Here is a 19,280-nt window from a genome sequence, read left to right as displayed (position 1 = left end):
CTGTTTGATTATGTGCCGATATCAGATAACTCCTGACTTTGCTCCTCCTATTTTGTTTTTTTTCTTAAGGAACACCAAATTTACCAGAAGCCATATCAAAGAAAGTAGCACAGCAACTACAGTCGCAACAAGATGACCACAAGGGTGTTCCTGAATTCCACATTTGGGATTTTGGTGGTCATGATGTATATTACACGACACATCAGGTAAGTGCATTTTTTATGAATGCACCGGAGATATTATGATTCCTGGTTTGTCCGCCTGTCTGTCTGTCTGTCTGTCTGTCTGAGGTTACAACTAGTAAGGTGTATAGTTATGTATACTGTTCACTTATATTTTTTGTTAAGTCAACTTTTTTTTTTGTTGCTAAGTTGACTTGGCATGATAATTATCGTACGCTATGAAATAGAGTAAAGATTATAGGAACGCTTCCGTCTGAAGATCCGTCCGTCAGTCCGTCCTCCGGGGAGGGGGGGCACTCAATCTTTTTTTGGTAGGGGTGGGCCACCGCCAGTTTTGAATTCGAGGTCTAAGGAACTGATCGGCCGGCCAAAAGGGGTCTAGGGAACTGATCGGCCGGTCAAAAGGGGTCTTGGGAACTAATTAACCGCCAAAAAGGGGGTCTTGGGAACTGATCAGCCGCCAAAATCTGAAAATGGGGTCTCGGAACGAAATCATGCACAGGCCAAACCAAGGTTCAATTTCGTTGCGTTTTTGCCACAGATCTTTGGAGGAATCATTAAATTAAATTATTAAATCAGGAAAACCATTTATGCAAAATTGGTCTGAGTGGCCTACGATGGAAATCTCAGCAAAGCAAAACAGCATTCGAATCAAAATTACTAAACCCTGTACTGTAGACCTACCTATAGATAGCCTACTGATAATTATAGCAGCAGCCAGCATCATTACATAAAAGCCCACCATAAAAACAAACCCACAAAAATATTTTTTTTTTGCCGTTTAAAGAAAAACATTTAGGCTACATTAATTGAACTGCCATGCATACATGAGATAATTGAGTGAAGTATGCAGAATTTGGCAGCCATTGCACAAACCAGTAGATCGTAAATTACCTTTTAATTCACTGTTATGGCCAGCTGCAAGGACGTGTACATAATTATTTGAGGTACTTTTCCTCATATTTGGCAATTTTATTCCCAAAAGAGATCTCAAAATCATTTATTTCCAGCAAAATGTTTATCAGCTGAAGGCCTCGGCACTCGGCAGTGCTGCAATATCACTGTTTACAAACAACCAACCAGTGTTGCCACTGCTGAAGGAGCCCAAAAAATCCTGCCCAAAATTCACATTACAATGTGTTTCAATGGGGAAGAAATTGATGGAAAATTCCCTATGAAGCTTTTGGGCTCACAAAAGTAGCTTTTGGGCTTGAAAAAGTAGGACAGAAAACACTCGCCGATGAGAGCGGAGATCGATGATCTGAGAGTCAATGGAACGGCTAGAAAAATTTCGGGGCTTCAAGAGCGGCAATCAATGAATTCAGAGGTCCGTATGCACAAAAGAGTTAGACCGAGTCTAAAGTTAGACCTGGTCTAAGTGGAATTTAGTTCCACCAGGAATGGTCCTTTAGTCTTATTTCTTTACTAGAGTAGCTAGCAAATTTTAAGGATTTAAAAGCAAAGTTAAAAAATAATGCAAAATACCTTCAAAAAATGTAAAAGAAATTGTCCTTTCTCCTGGTACTAAATTCCACTTAGACCAGGTCTAACTTTAGACCCGGTCTAACTCTTTTGTGCATACGGACCAGAGGGTCTAAGGAACGGCTAGCGGCTCTGAAAAAGGGGGTCGTCGCCGCGGCACATACCCGTATAGCTGGGTAATGTGAGTGCCCTCCCCGGGTCCGTCCTTCCTTCATTGTAAAAAATTATTTCTCAATAATTGTGTTTGTAGTCGCTATTATTTATAAACAGGAATAAATGTAATAGAGTTGGTATCATTGTGTGACGTTTGTTTTAAAGTTTGTTCAACAGAAAAATTATATCGGATTATGTTTTACTTTTGACGTTATGTTTGTTAGTTGGTTTTAATGGTTAAAGTTTCTTTTAGTAGAGAGAAACTGTAAAACTATACCATTGATTTAGAAACACTGTATATAATTGTTCCTGATTTTTCAATTGAGTACACACTCTGTTATTAGCACCTTTTGTTATGTCTTTGACTAATATACTGTGAGTAAATAAAATGAGAGCTATAAAATACAATCAATTAGGCCAGGCAAATATGTTGGGGAAATTGTAATATATGATACACCTACCCATCATGCAGTGGGAGTTTTAATGATATTTTGCCAAATGCAATCACCACATACACTCAGAAGGGCACTTAGATCAATTTGCATTGTGGGATATGATGCCATCAATCCCATGTCTAGCCACTAATCTACACTCATAAAACTAATATCATTAGATTCAATGAGAAATTGTCACAGTTGATGAACATAGAGTGTTATACATGCAATGTCAAATTGGGGGGGCAAGGGGTATCATTTTTCAATCAATTTAGTATCCTTTGTGTTGTTATCATTATACAATAAAAATTCCTTTAAAAAAGGAATGGGGCTCCCAATGGGAGCTTTGATGTAAGATGCTGAAATCCGAGGGGGTGGGGAGGGCACTTAGATCAATTTGCATTGTGGGATATGATGCCATCAATCCCATGTCTAGCCACTAATCTACACTCATAAAACTAATATCATTAGATTAAATGGCCATTAAAATTGATAAAAATCTAGATATTTGGGTTGCCTTCAATGAGAAATTGTCACAGTTGATGAACATAGAATGTTATACATGCAATGTCAAATTGGGGGGGCAAGGAGTATCATTTTTCAATCAATTTAGTATCCTTTGTGTCGTTATCATTATACAATAAAAATTCCTTTAAAAAAGGAATGGGGCTCCCAATGGGAGATGCTGAAATCCGAGGGGGGAGGGCACTCCCACTGTGAAGGTGACGCGCATGTGTAAGGCTGATAAGACCCCTTTTCACCATCTATCACCCAAAGACTTTGAAATGACAAAGCCATTTGAAGTCACTAGAAATTCAATTTTGAGGCTTCTTTAGGCTCTCACACAAAGACCCCATTAAAAGTCATTCTCACCCAATGCCCCCTCCCTTATAATTTAGATCCAAACGGATCTACTCTCTCAACCAATGACCCCATATTCTGTACATTTTGGTCTCCCTGAATGCCAAAAACCATGCTCTCACACAACATTATAGGCCATACATGCAATGTTAAATTGCAATGTTAAATTGGGGGGGCAAGGGGTATCATTTTGCAATCAATTTAGTATCCTTTATATTATGGCATTGTGTCGTTATCATTATAGAATAAAAATTCCTTTAAAAAAAAAAAAAAAACAGTAACAATCCTGTTGACCCTGGCTGGAGAAAATTATAAACGACTGCAAATTAGTCTATGAGTAAATTGTAGGTCAATGAATTATGCAAACCACATAAAATAACGTTGCACAAGCCAGTGATCTCCTTGCAATACAAACCGCACAAAATAGCGTACGATACGTTAGGTGGTCTACTTGTTAATTTTGCTAAGACGACATCCATTTGTTGGTATGTCGACTTGGCATGATGATTTATCTTGAAATTGTTGACTTACGTTTTTGGTAAGTTGTCTTGACGAGATAAATTATATCGTCATGTTGACAAAATGCTGATAACATGGCAAGATAACTATCTTGTCAAGTCGTGGCACTTAGACGATTCCGTAATATACAGTATGTTTGACCATGGAAATAGTAGAATTTTATCCATGGTTTGACAAAAGGTTAAATGACGTTATTGGAATCACAATAAATGTTACGAGTTGAAGTCGGTATTATATGAAGGAAAGAACATAAACTTTATTGTTAATTTCTTTTGATTTGTAAATTTCAGAGATGTGAATAGAGGTGTTACGAAGACACCACCACAAATGTGAATGAAAATCAAACAAGTTTCTTTGATAAAAAAAATAATATCACAATAGCAATGGATGCTTAAATTGTGTTATCCTTGATTTAGTCAAGAAATTGATTAATAAAACATTGAAAAAAAGGTTGTGCCAAGCTTTGAACCGCAGCGAAAATATCAGAAAGAAATTAGAAGTTCATCGCTTTGACCGCTTGGGGCGAATGGGGCTCAGAATTTGTATGTAGGGTATCAAGGAAAATGCTAGGGTATATTTTAAAGTGAATCTGAAAATGTAGTGCAAAGGTGATTCGCATTTAGGGCTGTAGTCGTCTAGAAAAAAATCTGGATATCAGTATTAGTTTCCAATAATTTTAGTTATGAAATACAGCTTGAAATGAAGCAAGAATGTTTGTTTATTTATCAAGCAATGATTGGCTGTAGGATTGGTGGCACTTTTTGAATTAACGAGTTGTTAAAATATTACACTTGAGACAGTAAATAAGATTTGGCATGGTTTTAGATATATTTTGAACCCAGCAAAAAATATCATAGAACAATAGAACTAAAGAGTATTTTGTTATGTGTAAATATAGTCTCATGGAGCATCTGTTTAGTCTTCTTTATCAACTTTTTTTTTAACTTGCTGGTCACGGCTACCGTGTGACTCTAATACGATGTTGTTTTTATTTTATGCCCACTAATGACATGATTGTTTGACTTTCTTAATGCCTTAGGTTTTCTTAAGCCACAGAGCTATCTACGTATTAGTATTTGATCTTCGACTTGACCTCAGTCAACCTGTCAAAGTTAAGGTTCCTAACACTGAAGAGGTAAGAACTGTAAGAAATTTGATTGTATTCGTCTGTCTCATTTGTCCCAGTTTTGTCCAATCACAATGTCCCCCAAATTGAGAGTGCTACATGCATGTGACCTGAGCATCCGCTTGTTTTATGTGCTAGTATATTCGCCTTTTCCCCACCCACAGGCATCTAATTATTGCCTTGACAAGAGCAACAAAATGCTTTGCTGTGGCTCTGACTAGGTTGTTATCGTAAACCCCTAGTGTCATTGTCAAACCCCTAGTGTCATTGTCATGTACTGTTTTCATCATTATGAACAACAGCGGTAGCAAAGCCCTTCATAACAAGTATAATGTTGCAATTTATCATGCAAAGTGCACATTTTTTAACAACATATCAAATTGATAATTTAAATTAAAATCTGTTTTCTAACTGGCGACGTTTCACATCCTATCCGGGATATAGTCTATATAATAGTTCTGTGACCCCGTCAATCAATCACTGATTGCTGTTGGACTTACGTATCGAGTTTGATGCATTGACCATGGAATATGAAAACATCAAAACATCAGAAATCTAAATCCATCAGTAGTAACATTGTCATCGGAGAATCGCAAATTACACCATCTTGTGATGCACGAAATCTGGGTGTCATCTTTGATTCTGACATGTCTCATCATCAAATCCGTAACATTGGCAAGATACGCAAATATCTCACAACAGAAGCAACTAAACTCATTGTTCATTCTCTTGTAATATGTCACTTGGACACATGTAATTCTCTTTTGTACGGTCTTCCACAATCACAGCTTCGTCGTCTGCAATTGGTTCAAAATACTGCCGCTCGCCTCATCACTCTCACAAAGAAACGTTCGCACATCACTCCAATTCTAATTGACTTGCACTGGCTGCCTGTTGAACAACGCATTGAATTTAAGATCCTCACTTTTGTTTTCAAATCACAAAACGGACTTGCACCATCATATATCGCCGATCTTCTGCACATTTATATACCTGGACGCACTGGACTTCGTCCAGCCAATCTTCATCTTCTTCAGGAACCACGATCTAGCAACTCTTTTGGCGACCGTTCTTTTGTCATTTGTGCTCCTAAACTTTGGAACAATCTACCAATTCACATTAAAAACTGTAATACTTTGGACTCTTTTAAATCTTTGTTAAAAACACATCTGTTTAATATTGCTTTTGCTGATGACTTGTAGTGTAGAATGTTTATTATGGTATGTTGTATATTATCTGTATTTGCTCTGTTCTTCTTGTTCCCCTTTGTGGTCATATTCCTGTTGTTGCGCAGTGAGCGGCTCTGACGGATACTTGCGCATTATAAATTTCCATATTATTATATTATATTAATCGCAAGAACATGCCTTATGCGAAAATATGGAGGACAAGAACCGATGTGAACATGGGGCGAATGGAGTCATTGGCAGAAATATTTTCCTATCATATTGGATTAACATGTTAGCTAAATATGGTATTTCACATAACAGTAATGAAAAGAAAAGTGCAAATTTTCTTTCGTCAGTTGTTTGAGGAACTGACAAGCTCTAATGACGTCACTATGTAAACAACATAGCGGTATTATTAAATAATTATGTACATGTAATACCAAATATGGAGCTATCCAAAAGTATGCTAATTAAAAGGTTCAACGAATAAGAATATGATCCTGGCATCCCAAATTATGCAAATGAGTTGAAGAAGGTTACGTGAACATGTACAGTGGGATCCTCTCTAGGGTTTATAGTGGACCTCTGTGGTCTATATAGTAATAATAATATAGTGGCCATTATCTCATTTACATAATGATGACAATGGTATTGACCTCTGTCCACCGGTGGTCATGATTTATGGTAATCCTATATAAGATATTTCTGTCAGGAAATGTGAAAAATAATTATTTAGCTACTCTCTGGTGCAGCCACAACATTTTGAGGGGGATTTAAATGAGTGTGGGCAAACTGACAAAAATGGGTTAAAAGTACATTGAAATTCATCCACAATGGGCTAAAAAATAACCAAGTCATTTTGGGTGGGCGCTTATTTTTAGCTGGTTTACCTAATCTTTCGTGAGTGGCGTTGATTAGAGATGAATTTACATACGTTATAAAAGGGTCCTGAGACGTTCTAGTACATGTAGCTCTTCTGATGTAGAAAATGTGTTGCAAGTTTACACAGGATGTGTAGTCCTCCAGTTATTGGAATGAATATGGTACAACAAATGCATAAAAATCTTAAATATCAGACCAGGCATCCCACTGAGGGCCAAGAACACTGTAAATAAAACCTGTGTTCATCTGCTCAGTGGTGTAGCCAGGACTGAGAGACTTTTTAGGAGGGAAGGCACATTTCAAGGGTGACAAACATTGATGGAAATTGTCAAAAATGGGCTTAAAAGTACTGTATAAACAAAGGCATACAAATCTTAAATATCAGGGCGACCAGCATCCCAGAGGGGAAAGACTTCTCACAGGGCATGATGGCAATATGACTTGCTACGATCATGATCTAATTGCAGTTTAAAGCCATTTGGAAAAGATTAAAAAACAATATGTATATAGGCTATTATATTTCTAAATGACAATCTACTCTCATACCACTAATTACATAAAATAAAACATTTACATGCACAAAATATCAGTAGAATTTACCAACCGCAAAATATGGTGACCGCAAAAGACAGTGACCATGAAAGACAAACAAGGGAAGAGGCCTACGCATCATACACTGGAACATGGAAACATTCAAACGTTACAAACTAGCGCACGAGATCAAATTAATGATGCTTAATCGTATTCTTAATATATCAATATACAGGGGAAGGAAGAATTACGCATCGCACACTAGCACAATTAAACATGAATTTTACAAATGGAAACATTACATGCATAGGCAGATATACCAGAGTAAAAACTCCGTACATACCTGCCTGTGCGGGGACTCGAACCCCAGACCTCTCGCTTGTCGGGCGAGCGCTCTTACCACTGAGCTACACAGACTGTCCCTGATAAACAGGACTCAAGTCTGGTACTTATGGATATGAGCGGTCATGCGGGGTAAACAGTACAAACAACACATTACATACCAGTGTACGAGATCAATTAATGATGCTTACCCGCCGGCCTAATATAATCATGCAAACAAGGGAAGAGGCCTACGCATCGTACACGGGAACATGGAAACATTCAAACATTACAAACTAGCGCATGAGATCAAATTAATGATGCTTAATCGTATTCTTAATATATCAATATACAGGGGAAAGAAGAATTACGCATCGCACACTAGCACAATTAAACATGAATTTACAAATGGAAACATTACATGCATAGGCAGATATACCAGAGTAAAAACTCCGGACATACCTGCCTAAGCGGGGACTCGAACCCCAGACCTCTCGCTTGCCGGGCGAGCGCTCTTACCACTGAGCTACACAGACTGTCCCTGATAAACAGGACTCAAGTCAGGTACTTATGGATATGAGCAGTCATGCAGGGTAAACAGTACAAACAACACATTACATACCAGTGTACGAGATCAATTAATGATGCTTACCCGACGGCCTAATATAATCATGCAAACAAGGGAAGAGGCCTACGCATCATACACTGGAACATGGAAACATTCAAACATTACAAACTAGCGCACAAGATCAAATTAATGATGCTTAATCGTATTCTTAATATATCAATATACAGGGGAAAGAAGAATTACGCATCGCACACTAGCACAATTAAACATGAATTTACCAATGGAAGACAGGTGACCACTAGTTTTTAAATTCCTTAATATTTTTCCAGGTGAAAGGGTGTGCCTATAAAACATTCTACCATTGGGGATGGGCTAGCATATGTCCCAAAGCAGTCCCTCTTGGCATGTCAATGGCTAATTAATGCAAGAGAATCATCAATTCCATTTTCTTTTTGTAGGATGAGTCCAGATTTCATGACTTAACAGGCCTTGATTTCTTGGATTTCTGGATGCAGTCTATTTTTGCTTATACTACAACCAACCAGCAGGTCCGTGATGAAAACAAACCTCAGCTATCACCACCCATATTTATTGTGGGAACTCATAGAGAAAGTGATGATATCAGCACTGATCCTCAAGAAAGGAAAAGATTGGTATGTGTAAAATGTTTAATTTCTTAGCTTATTTCCAAACAGTGTAAGTCACAACCCCATGTGTCTCATTTACTGTTTGAGATACAATCACAATTACCTTGACAAGTTTGACATTAGCAACAATGAGTTGTACCCTCTACAAGCTATTATTTACCAAAGCAATGCTGCATAACAATATGCAGACTATTGTTCTCATTTGTGAAACAAAGGCCCACACAGTATTGTTAGTGTGCGTTTGCTTTGTAATGGTGCATAGGCTCACACAGTATTGTTAGTGTGCGTTTTCTTTGTAATGGTGCATAGGCCCACACAGTATTGTTAGTGTGCGTTTGCTTTGTAATGGTGCATAGGCACAAACAGTATTGTTAGTGTGCGTTTGCTTTGTAATGGTGCATAGGCGCACACAGTATTGTTAGTGTGTGTTTGCTTTGTAATGGTGCATAGGCCCACACAGTATTGTTAGTGTGTGTTTGCTTTGTAATGGTGCATAGGCTCACACAGTATTGTTAGTGTGCGTTTGCTTTGTAATGGTGCATTCAACTGAAACTAATACCTATAGCATTGCAATGTTGCACAGGGGGATCAGATACATGGGTTTGTGGACTTAACATGGTTTGGAAATAATTGCTCTTCGTATCACAAAATTGTATTTATTTCAGGTTGGCCAAGGGGGACCTATTGGCAACATGGGGATGGAGGCTCCTATACGTAATACCTTGTTGAACTAATTATGCGTTCTGAGTATGCCTTATGGAGACATACAGCCATATACTCTGTTGATTGTTTGGTCTTTGTATGCCCTGTGGAGTTAATTATGGGTTCTGGTACAACCTTATGGGGACACACATTGATCCATTAGGAAAATTTCAGAATTTTGTGTGCATCAAAGGTATAGAGTTTGTTTAACAAACTTTAGCGTGTACTATTGTATAAGGCTTGGTTATATTCTTTTCCATTGCACGAATAAAAATCATTTATTATTTGTTTTATTTAATTTTATTTATCTTTGTAGATTATTTGTCATTGAGTTTACTAAAAGATAGAGCTTAGCTTAAATCAAATGACAAAGATCTAGTGTTAAATAAAAACATTTATAGGCAAATGACGCAAATATGCCCTGCAATATTGACCAGACACAATAAACATAACAAAGGGATGTGCAAAGTGTTACGAGCTGTAATGACTCAAGGCCAAAGTCACACAAATGCACAACAATAATACACTGTTTTATTAAGTTAACACATTCAAAGTCTTTAATGAAATGTATAATATGCTTGGACAATATGCTTGGACAATATACTGGCATTATAAACATACATACATGCATACATCAACAAATTACAACAAGTTTAATTCTACAGTGTTTACTTTGCTGATGATGATATTGTTCCTTTCACTCTAAGTTCCATTAATGTCCAGTCCCAACTTGTAATTATTCCACAGCAATTATATCCATGGGCAACGATGATACTCAAAATGATGTTTCTTTCACCATTTGCACAATATCATCAGGAAAACAGGCCTGCCTCCATCCATATCCGCTTTGTTTCGACTAAAATTAACAGATGTGTTGTTTCATAAACCAAACTTTTATGGCGATTAAGCACCTTTGTGCACTCAAAATCTCCTGTATTCACATTACAGCACACACAACACAATTTCCGTAAATCACCTTTTGTTCCACTTGTCAGTTATCAGCATGACGGTGAAGATCATAAGAAATCCCTCCTTTTGGGATGACTTCACATTAACTCCTCTGTTTAGTGGCTGAATACTTATATATATCACCTTCACAATAACTCCAATGCTGATCCAGTGTTCAACTTTGTGAACATTCAAATGCTGTACTTCTCGCACAGCTCACATGTTTCATAATAATCAAATGTCTGTCCAGTAAATTTGTTGATATTTGTTTTATAGCAACAAAAATCCCACATCTATTTATATACCATTCTGTCACATTCAGCTTATTTTAGAAATGGGAATTTCCAATAAGCATTAGGCAATGCACTATGATTGAGCAATATGGAAAATCCCCTATGTTATTTAAATAACTCTGATTGAGTTTGTTTACTGCACACAAAGGGGTTTTCCCTCAAACATGTCATAACAACAACCTCTTGGGGATTCCCCATCCATAAATAGTCTCGACTTGTTTAGAGTGATTATATCACAAAGGGTTTCCCAAATATTATTACATAACAAACAAACTTGTGCATGATTACTTCCAAGGGTTTCCCTTGTCTCACATCTCTCATGACATATTTTTAAATTGTAAACAAAGTTAAATCATCAAATTAAATTACTCAGGGCACATCACAATAGGATATAATAATTTAAGGTATAGTAAATTTTATTTAACTTTGTACCTTTTATTCTATTTACATAGATATCTGAAAAGTTCAAGAGCATCTATAACTTGCTTTCTAATAAGGCTTATGAGGCACATGTTGTTAGCCAGCATTATGATGTAGAGAACAGCTCAAATAGCCAGGCAGATGCAGTGGTAAGTAACCTAATTTAATTTAAAACAGCAGCAGTGATGTTTAGTATTTTCATGATTCTTGTCTTAATGATTTGAAGGAACATTCTGACACCCATGTTCCTTCAAATCATTAAGACAAGAATCACAAAAAAATGTAAGGTTTTCACATCGTTAAAATGGTCAAATTGTCTTTAAACTGATCTAGTATTCTTCTTTGAAAGTCTACTCCAATTAATAATTAAGATTAGTTTGCCATATCCTGGTTTTGTTATACCGTGGAGAAAGACTTAAGGTATATTCTCATTGAACTCTATGGACCTTGGCACCTTGCCCTATTATGTGATGTAACCTATCACTTGGCAAGTTTCAGACTGATTGCTGAATGCTGATTGCTAAAAAGGACAAAATGCATTTGAGTGTGAAGTTTTGTGAGAACACTCCACCATTATGTAATTGTACCTGAAAACAACTTTGCTGAAATAATTTGTATTTTACTTAATCAGATTGCAATTCTTGGTTTGTTTCAGCTGTCCTCTCTGAGAAAGGACATAATATCTGTTGCTGGCCAAGAAACATACATGGGAGAAAAGATTCCACTTAAATGGCTCAAATTTGAGAAGCGTGTAGCAAAGGCTATCAAGGAAGGCATACACTTCATGGAACTGGAAAAGGTAAATAAACACAAACTGTTAATAATTATATCCCCATTTCACTGAGCTCTTGTTTTTGAAAGGCCATTTTCTCTCCCATTCATCAGTGACCATCAAAGAACAAATTTAATAGGAATGCCACCTTTTCAAGCTTAAAAGGTATAATACCAGAAACATGTTTGAACAGCTTGAATACTGTTTAGTGGGAGCAAATCACATGTACATTCCTTTTTATCCCCTTGCTTTACCATGAAGGGGGATATTGGGATGGTGTATTCCTTCTCTGTGTATGTGTGTGTTCCCTTTTGGTTAGGTTTTTCTTTTTTCCCAATATCTGGAGATCTGTTATGGTTACATAATGTGACATGACTTGGTAGGGGGTAGCAGGACCAGAGGTTCTCAACCTTAATTAGATTTTTAATGCAAAATATGTCAAATAAGTAGATGATTTGCATAATTTATACATATGGTTAGGGTTTTCTTTTTTCCAAATATCTGGAGATACATTGTACGTATGGGGTACAGTGATGTAATTTTATCAGGATTAGTAGGGTCAGAGATACTCAACCTGATCAGATTTTCAGGACAAAAGAGACTAATATATAGCTGATTTGCCAATATCTGGAGGAGTGTGTATGCTAATTAAGTAGCTGATTTAAAAAACAACCTTTAGGAAATCTCGCCGAGTAAGCCAACATTGATTGGCTCTTTCTGCATCTAGCATTTTCAAGATGCAGTGTGCCAGTGAATTAATATAGTATAGACTACTATATAGTACTACTAATATAGTATCACTTGTTGTGTCTTCGCCAGCGATCATATACATTGACTTTGCAACATTCTTGCCATTATCTTGCTCTGTGGTGTTTCATTCAGTGTCCGAAACCCTTATACAGTCCAACCTCTTTCATCCGGCCATGATGGGACCAAGCATTGTCCGGATAAGTGAAAAATCCGGATAAGTGAATTACATGTAATTCTGTATTGAAAGTTCCAAGGACTGAAATTGTGACAACAAAAGATTGTGCGCTAATATGGGATTAATAGCACTAAAAGATGGCTTTAGAGTGCTTTGTGCAATATAGATGTCAGTCTAAGCATTCAGAGCATGGAATTAAGGTGTTAAATCATCAAAAACATGTTTTCCTCTGAAAATTTCAAAAATGTCGTAATTCCAAGAACACAATGTTTTTATACAAACCAGGTGCAAGATATGAGCAAAGAGCTTGCCATTGAAGAAGACACACTATTTGCAATGCTGAAATTCTACCATGATCTTGGCACCATCATCTATTTTGGAGGAGATGATAACACAAACAGAGATGTACAACAGATGGTCATCTTGGACCCACAGTGGCTCATTGATATCTTCAAGAAGATCATTACAGTTTTGCCAATTCATGATCAGGTATGGAACTTATGAAGTGCTTTATATTATTTAAGTTAACAATTATATTTGTCTCAATTTTTATAGAGTAAAAAAAAGGCATATACTCTTTATCGTTTTTATGAATACTATTATGTTTCTTCCAGTGGCCCACAAAGAAAACACAGTGGCGGAAATTGAAGGAAGAAGGCATCATAGAAGATTCTCTTATTGATCACATGTGGCATGACCTCTTGCCTCAGAAGAAAGCTCTCGTAGCAATCATGGAGATGTTTGATCTGCTATGTCCACAGCTAGCTGGTAATGAGGTCAGTCAAGTATTTTTTAATGTTCTTAACTCTCTTTTTGTTTTGGACTTCTCTATCTGTTCCGATTTTTCTCTGTTCCGATTTACTGTGCTCCACAGAGATTTTCAGTTATGTGATTTTTGACTAAATTATTAGCTTTACCTGGGGTTTTTGTTCTTCTTAATTTTTTGTTGGTGAAACACATTTTTGATGAACCAAACAAATGATTTAGTAGAATTGCCACTGCATTTGCTGTTGCGACAAACACAACAATAACACATAAACAAAACATTGACCAATATTAGCTTTGTGATTTATACCCTTTTTACAACTTTCAGAACAAATTAGATATTATGAGAATAATTTAATATAATTAAATTCAACACTACTTGTTTAGATATTACTTTAATTAAATTCATGATTTTATTTATAGAATTGCAGATTCATACGTAGTGGTAATAACAATGAAAATTATTAATTTAAACTTCAACACTACTTGTTTATTTTGCTTTCCGGAGTGCTTTCGAGAAACTTCCTCGTCATCAGCCTATGTTGTTAGCTCTGATGTTTTCTTGGAAATGGCTAGAGACCAACCTGATCAGGTGACATCACACTTGATGTCGTCACCGAAGTCGGAAGTTTCCTGCCCCTGGGTTTGATCAGGATAGCTTCCAGGACCCTCCTGGGAAATTCTTTTGTTTCTTTCTCTAGTACTTTTACGTTGTCCCAGTCTATTTGGTGTGTGTTCTTGCTCGCTTTTACATGTTCTTGTACAGCCGATTTAGAGCCAGCCGCTTTCGACTTGTGTTCCGCAAGTCGCTTTTCCAGCTTCCTGCCCGACTCTCGGATGTAAGTGGCAAGACAAGTTACACATGCAATTTTGTAGGCTGTTTCCGACTGTTTCAACTTGTCTACCTTGTCTTTCGGGGAGACCAAGATCTGACGTAATGTCTGATGTGGTTTAAATGCGGTTGGCACACCTGCTGTGTTGAATGCTCTACGCAAACATTCCTTCAATGTAAGGCAAGGTGACCGTGAAGGCCCTACTCACGGACTCGGACACAGTTTCCTGTGAGTTGGATTTTTCTTTCTTTTCACGAGCGCGTAAGAAGGTCCAATCTCTGTATCCGCAACTACGGAGCGCTGACTTAATGTGCGATACCTCTATCCGACGGATCCGTCACTATTTCACTTCTGTGAATCAGAGTTCTGACCACGCTTAATTTGTGTTCCAGAGGGTGGTGCAACTCAAAACTCAAGTATTGGTCCGTGTGTAGGTTTTCTGAAGATTTTAATCTTCACACTGCCGTCGCTAACCCGCACGATTAAAGTATCGAGGAAAGGAAGTTGCCCGTCTTCCTCTTCCTCCCTGGTGAATTGAATGTTCTTATCCTGCCTATTGACGTGACTGGTAAATTCTTCCACATGCGGTCTTTAACACACAAAATGTATTGTCGACATATCGAAGAAACAATCACGGCGGGTGAAAGGAGCTGATGACAAAGCTTTCCTTTCCATGTACGCTTTGGCCACCAACGGGCTACAGGGGCTTCCCATCACGCATCCATCTTTCTGCTGGTAAAACTTCCCTCTGAATATAAAATAGGTAGTGTTCAGGCAAAATTCATTTAATTCAAGTAGTTGGATAACACCGTCCACATCTAGATTTTCTGCTGTCACTTTCTTCCAGTTGTCGTCACTTTCCAATAACTCACGAACAACCGTAAGGGCCTCGTTCACCGGTATAGAGGTGAATAGAGCTGACATATCGAAAGACACAATAGACTCATCAGGCTCTAATTTGAGATCTTTGATTCTTTCAACAAATGCCTGAGTATTAGTGATGTGATGTTCCGTATTACCTATAAGCGGGGAGAGGATGTCTGCGACAAACCGAGCAAGATTGTAAGTTACTGCACCAATGCTCGAGACAATTGGCCTGATAGGTGCACCGGCTTTGTGAATCTTAATCAGTCTGTAAAATCTTGGGACATGGCACCCTGCTCTTTTAGTTTTTTCAAGAGCTTAATGAGCTTACTTTGGAACTTTTGAGATGGATCTTTTTTTAAACTTTTCGTAGACTTTCTGATCTTGAAGTAAAACCGAGGTTTTTTCTTCGTAATCTGAATTGTCAATTACCACAGTTGCTCTGCCTTTATCCACAGGTAATATCTGAATGCTGGTATCTTTCTTAAGTGAGTCTATTGCTGACCGTTCTTTCTTGGATATATTGCTAACCGGGGGTTTGGAATTTTTCACTATAGTCACAACCCTAGCTCTTAATTGGCTGCTTTATCGCCAGCCAGGTCCTTACATGCCGATTCAGTGGCTATGACAATGTCATTAACAGGTAAAGCTTCCGGACTTGCCGCGAAGTTTAGACCACGTTCTAACACATGTACTTCGTCTCTGGTTAAGTTCCGAGAGGAGATATTAACAACCCACTTGTCTTTGTCCTTATTTCCAGATGTTAAACTTTCCTTCTTCGAATTACCGGCTTTTTCTTATCACTCTGTAGCTTGTGAAACTTCCGAATTTGGCGATCTTTTACCAGGTCATGTTCAGTCCTGTGCGCATGCTCAATGAACTCTGACACTTTCAGCCATGCATTTTCCAGCAAAACCGTGCGTAATTCAGTCTCTAAGGCCTGATATTCTTCCTTTATAATGTCCAAAGTGAAATTATTTTGACGAATTTTTTAGTTGATCAATGATCTTTCTGCTTTCTGAATGATATTACGAGCACGATAACCTTTCACTTCCGGGGTCGGTAGAAGGAGGTACTTTGGTGTGACCCGATTATTGAAACACGTCAAGTTGAAACGTAAATGGTTTTTGAACCAAGCAAGTTTGAGCGATATTTTCTCAAATCTTCTACATTGTAACAAGCCGTAGGTAATCACTGCCAAATTCGGTTTTTATATAAAATTGCAGATTCATACGTAGTGGTAATAACAATGATAATTATTAATTTAAATTTCAACACTACTTGTTTATTTCGCTTACCGGGAGCGTTTTCGAGGAACTTCCTCGTCATCAGCTGATGTTGTTAGCTCTGATGTTTTCTTGGAAACGGCTAGAGACCAATGATCAGGTGACATCACACTTGATGACGTCACCGAAGTCGGAAGTCCACTCACATCGGAGAGTCGGGCAGGAAGCTGGAAAAGCGACTTGCGGAACACAAGTCGAAAGTGGCTGGCTCTAAATCGGCTGTACAAAAACATGTAAAAGCGAGTAAGAACACGCACCAAATAGACTATGACAACATAAAAGTACTGGAGAAAGAAACTAAAGAATTTCCCAGGAGGGTCCTGGAAGCTATCCAGATCAAGAAGCAGGGACCTTCATTGAACCGAGACACGGGATTGGAATTAGATCCTGTGTGGGACAACCTGATCAAACCCAGGGGCAGGAAACGTCCGACTTCGGTGACGTCATCAAGTGTGATGTCACCTGATCAGGTTGGTCTCTAGCCGTTTCCAAGAAAACATCAGAGCTAACAACATCGGTTGATGACGAGGAAGTTCCTCAAAAGCGCTCCCGGTAAGCGAAATAAACAAGTAGTGTTGAAGTTTAAATTAATAATTTTCATGATTTTATTTGTTTGTCAGGGAGAAGGTGCCTATTATGTGCCAGCTTGTTTGCAACCTTCCTCTAGTAAGATGCCTATAGATCTGACAAGAAATGAAAATGGCATCTGTACATTCTACATTGACTTCGAAGGATTCCTGCCTGGTAAGTTTGACTTAAAATTGGAGAATAAACGATAGGAATTTTTATTTTGCCTATCCTCTACCGTGTGATGAGAGCGACAGGCAGGTCCAATATTTTGAGTAGTGGATGCCGGCGCAGCCGGTATCCACTACGATAAAAATATTGGACCTGCCTGTCGTCTATCATAGGTAGAGGATAGGCAAAATAAAAATTACGTTTATTCTCATTCTTAGTCAGTTAAATATTATTTTAATAACTATAAACTATTTTTTAAAGCAAAAATTTAGTTATACCGTCATAAAAACTCCCTTTTTCTAAAATGAACGAAACTTGTTTACAACTTCACATCTTTTGTTGCGGGTACTGCTAGCGCGTGTGAGTATTCCGCACTGCGTCTACGCATACAACGTGATACATACGCGCACCTCTATGAGCGTGTTACGCACATGATGACGTGGGGTCGTCTACTGCCTGATAGACGACACCCAAAATCATGAGATTGTCGAATCAGATTATGTGTCTACGTAATAGACCACTCCCACTGACTAAGAATATCTCATAGTGGTTTGGGTAGATATAGGTGCCTCTAAGAATTAAAAAAAAAGATAAAGTGGACCCATCACTATAGTGATTTCCAAGAAAATTAGACCCAATTGCTTACTGTACATACCTAAGGGCTCATATTGAAATTCCCTTACACAGGAAGGTGTGCACCATCCTGCAGCTTTCCTGTGCTAGCCTTCTTTTATTAAAATCCTGTGTGATTATAACACTGCAATTAGCCACTTAAATTAGGAGCGTGCTTTCCTGGGTTGTTCGATGAGCCATAGTCAGTTTGTTTTCTTCCCATTCGTCATGGACCACTTCAAAAGGCAGGGTGTATCACTGATGCATATAATCCATCCGTTTTATGACCGAGCTTTCCTAAGGCGCGCGCTTAGCGAGGGGAATCCTGCCTTCTTTCTGTGTGAAAATGTGGTAGGGTATTTCAATATGAGCCCTAAAGCCCCGATATTCTGTCCAAATCAAAGCAAGTTGGCAATTTTTACTAAATTCTCAGAAATTGTTGGCAAATGCCTTGAAAAGTGGTCATTGGTTTACCTAATGGGGAAAATGTTTTTATTTGTAATGCGTCCAGATATGGTCATTTGAACGAGTACACCCCAACCCCTGGGAGTCTGCGATCTCAAAATAACTCAGATACAGCACCTATTTTTGGCAGATTATTGAGCCTTTCTCTATATTTGTGTTTGAGTGAGGTGGGGTGCAGTTGGTTGGTTTCACCATGGATTTTTGTTAGATGCTAGGCTGAGCCAATTATGTACCAGGTGCTTACATTTTGTGATCCCATATGCAAATTAGTTTGAAAACAAAAGTCCTGAGCAACATAATATTAATCTAAAAGAACAGCAAATAGCACTTTCATTATATTAGGGTAAATGTGCTCATACGTTTCCTGAGCGTACTTTTTTCATGCAAATATATGCAGGGATGTAACTATTTAGGCTTTTTCCTGAAATCAGGCTTTTTTGTAGTCCAGATTTACGTAGTTTCTTTTATTTTCAGTCCATTTTAGGGCCATTCCGGTCATTTTCACACTGTTTTTAGGCTTATTCAGGCTTTTTGTCAAAAGTGGAGTTTCATCCCTGTATATGGTATACAAATATTGCATGTTTATGAGTTCAATGGTAAGAATAGTTTCATGAGGTGAAATATGGACTGTTCCATTCAACGAGGCTTTGCCAAGTTGAATGGAACAGTTCATATTTCACTGATTAATTTATTTGGGATTACATTTTAGGCAGCCAAAATCATCAAACTATGCTTTCTAAACAGGAAACATTAATCCCTCCACTATCATTATGTACATGTAA

At 37.9% G+C, this 19,280-nt stretch overlaps 1 protein-coding gene and 2 non-coding genes across 3 annotated transcripts in view; 1 reads left to right on the top strand and 2 right to left on the bottom strand.

Moving 5' to 3' along the window:
• The window catches only part of LOC140144166 (probable serine/threonine-protein kinase roco8), a gene marked incomplete at its 3' end in the record, with an annotated part of 46,402 nt that extends 28,975 nt beyond the window's left edge, over window positions 1–17,427 (top strand). The window contains exons 5-12 of the mRNA XM_072165991.1: window positions 70–206; window positions 4,671–4,766; window positions 8,687–8,881; window positions 11,271–11,387; window positions 11,894–12,037; window positions 13,221–13,424; window positions 13,550–13,711; window positions 17,304–17,427. Coding sequence (XP_072022092.1) covers window positions 70–206; window positions 4,671–4,766; window positions 8,687–8,881; window positions 11,271–11,387; window positions 11,894–12,037; window positions 13,221–13,424; window positions 13,550–13,711; window positions 17,304–17,427 — 1,179 coding nt within the window. The remainder of the gene's footprint in view (window positions 1–69; window positions 207–4,670; window positions 4,767–8,686; window positions 8,882–11,270; window positions 11,388–11,893; window positions 12,038–13,220; window positions 13,425–13,549; window positions 13,712–17,303) is intronic.
• Trnav-gac (transfer RNA valine (anticodon GAC)) lies at window positions 7,684–7,756 on the bottom strand. Its single transcript has one exon. It is a non-coding gene; the product is annotated as a tRNA-Val (tRNA).
• Trnaa-ggc (transfer RNA alanine (anticodon GGC)) lies at window positions 8,124–8,196 on the bottom strand. Its single transcript has one exon. It is a non-coding gene; the product is annotated as a tRNA-Ala (tRNA).
• Window positions 17,428–19,280: the final 1,853 nt, after the last annotated feature.

This window comes from Amphiura filiformis, unplaced genomic scaffold (assembly GCF_039555335.1).
Source record: "Amphiura filiformis unplaced genomic scaffold, Afil_fr2py scaffold_44, whole genome shotgun sequence".
NCBI lineage: Eukaryota > Metazoa > Echinodermata > Ophiuroidea > Amphilepidida > Amphiuridae > Amphiura > Amphiura filiformis.
This window is presented reverse-complemented; position numbering and strand designations above follow the sequence as displayed.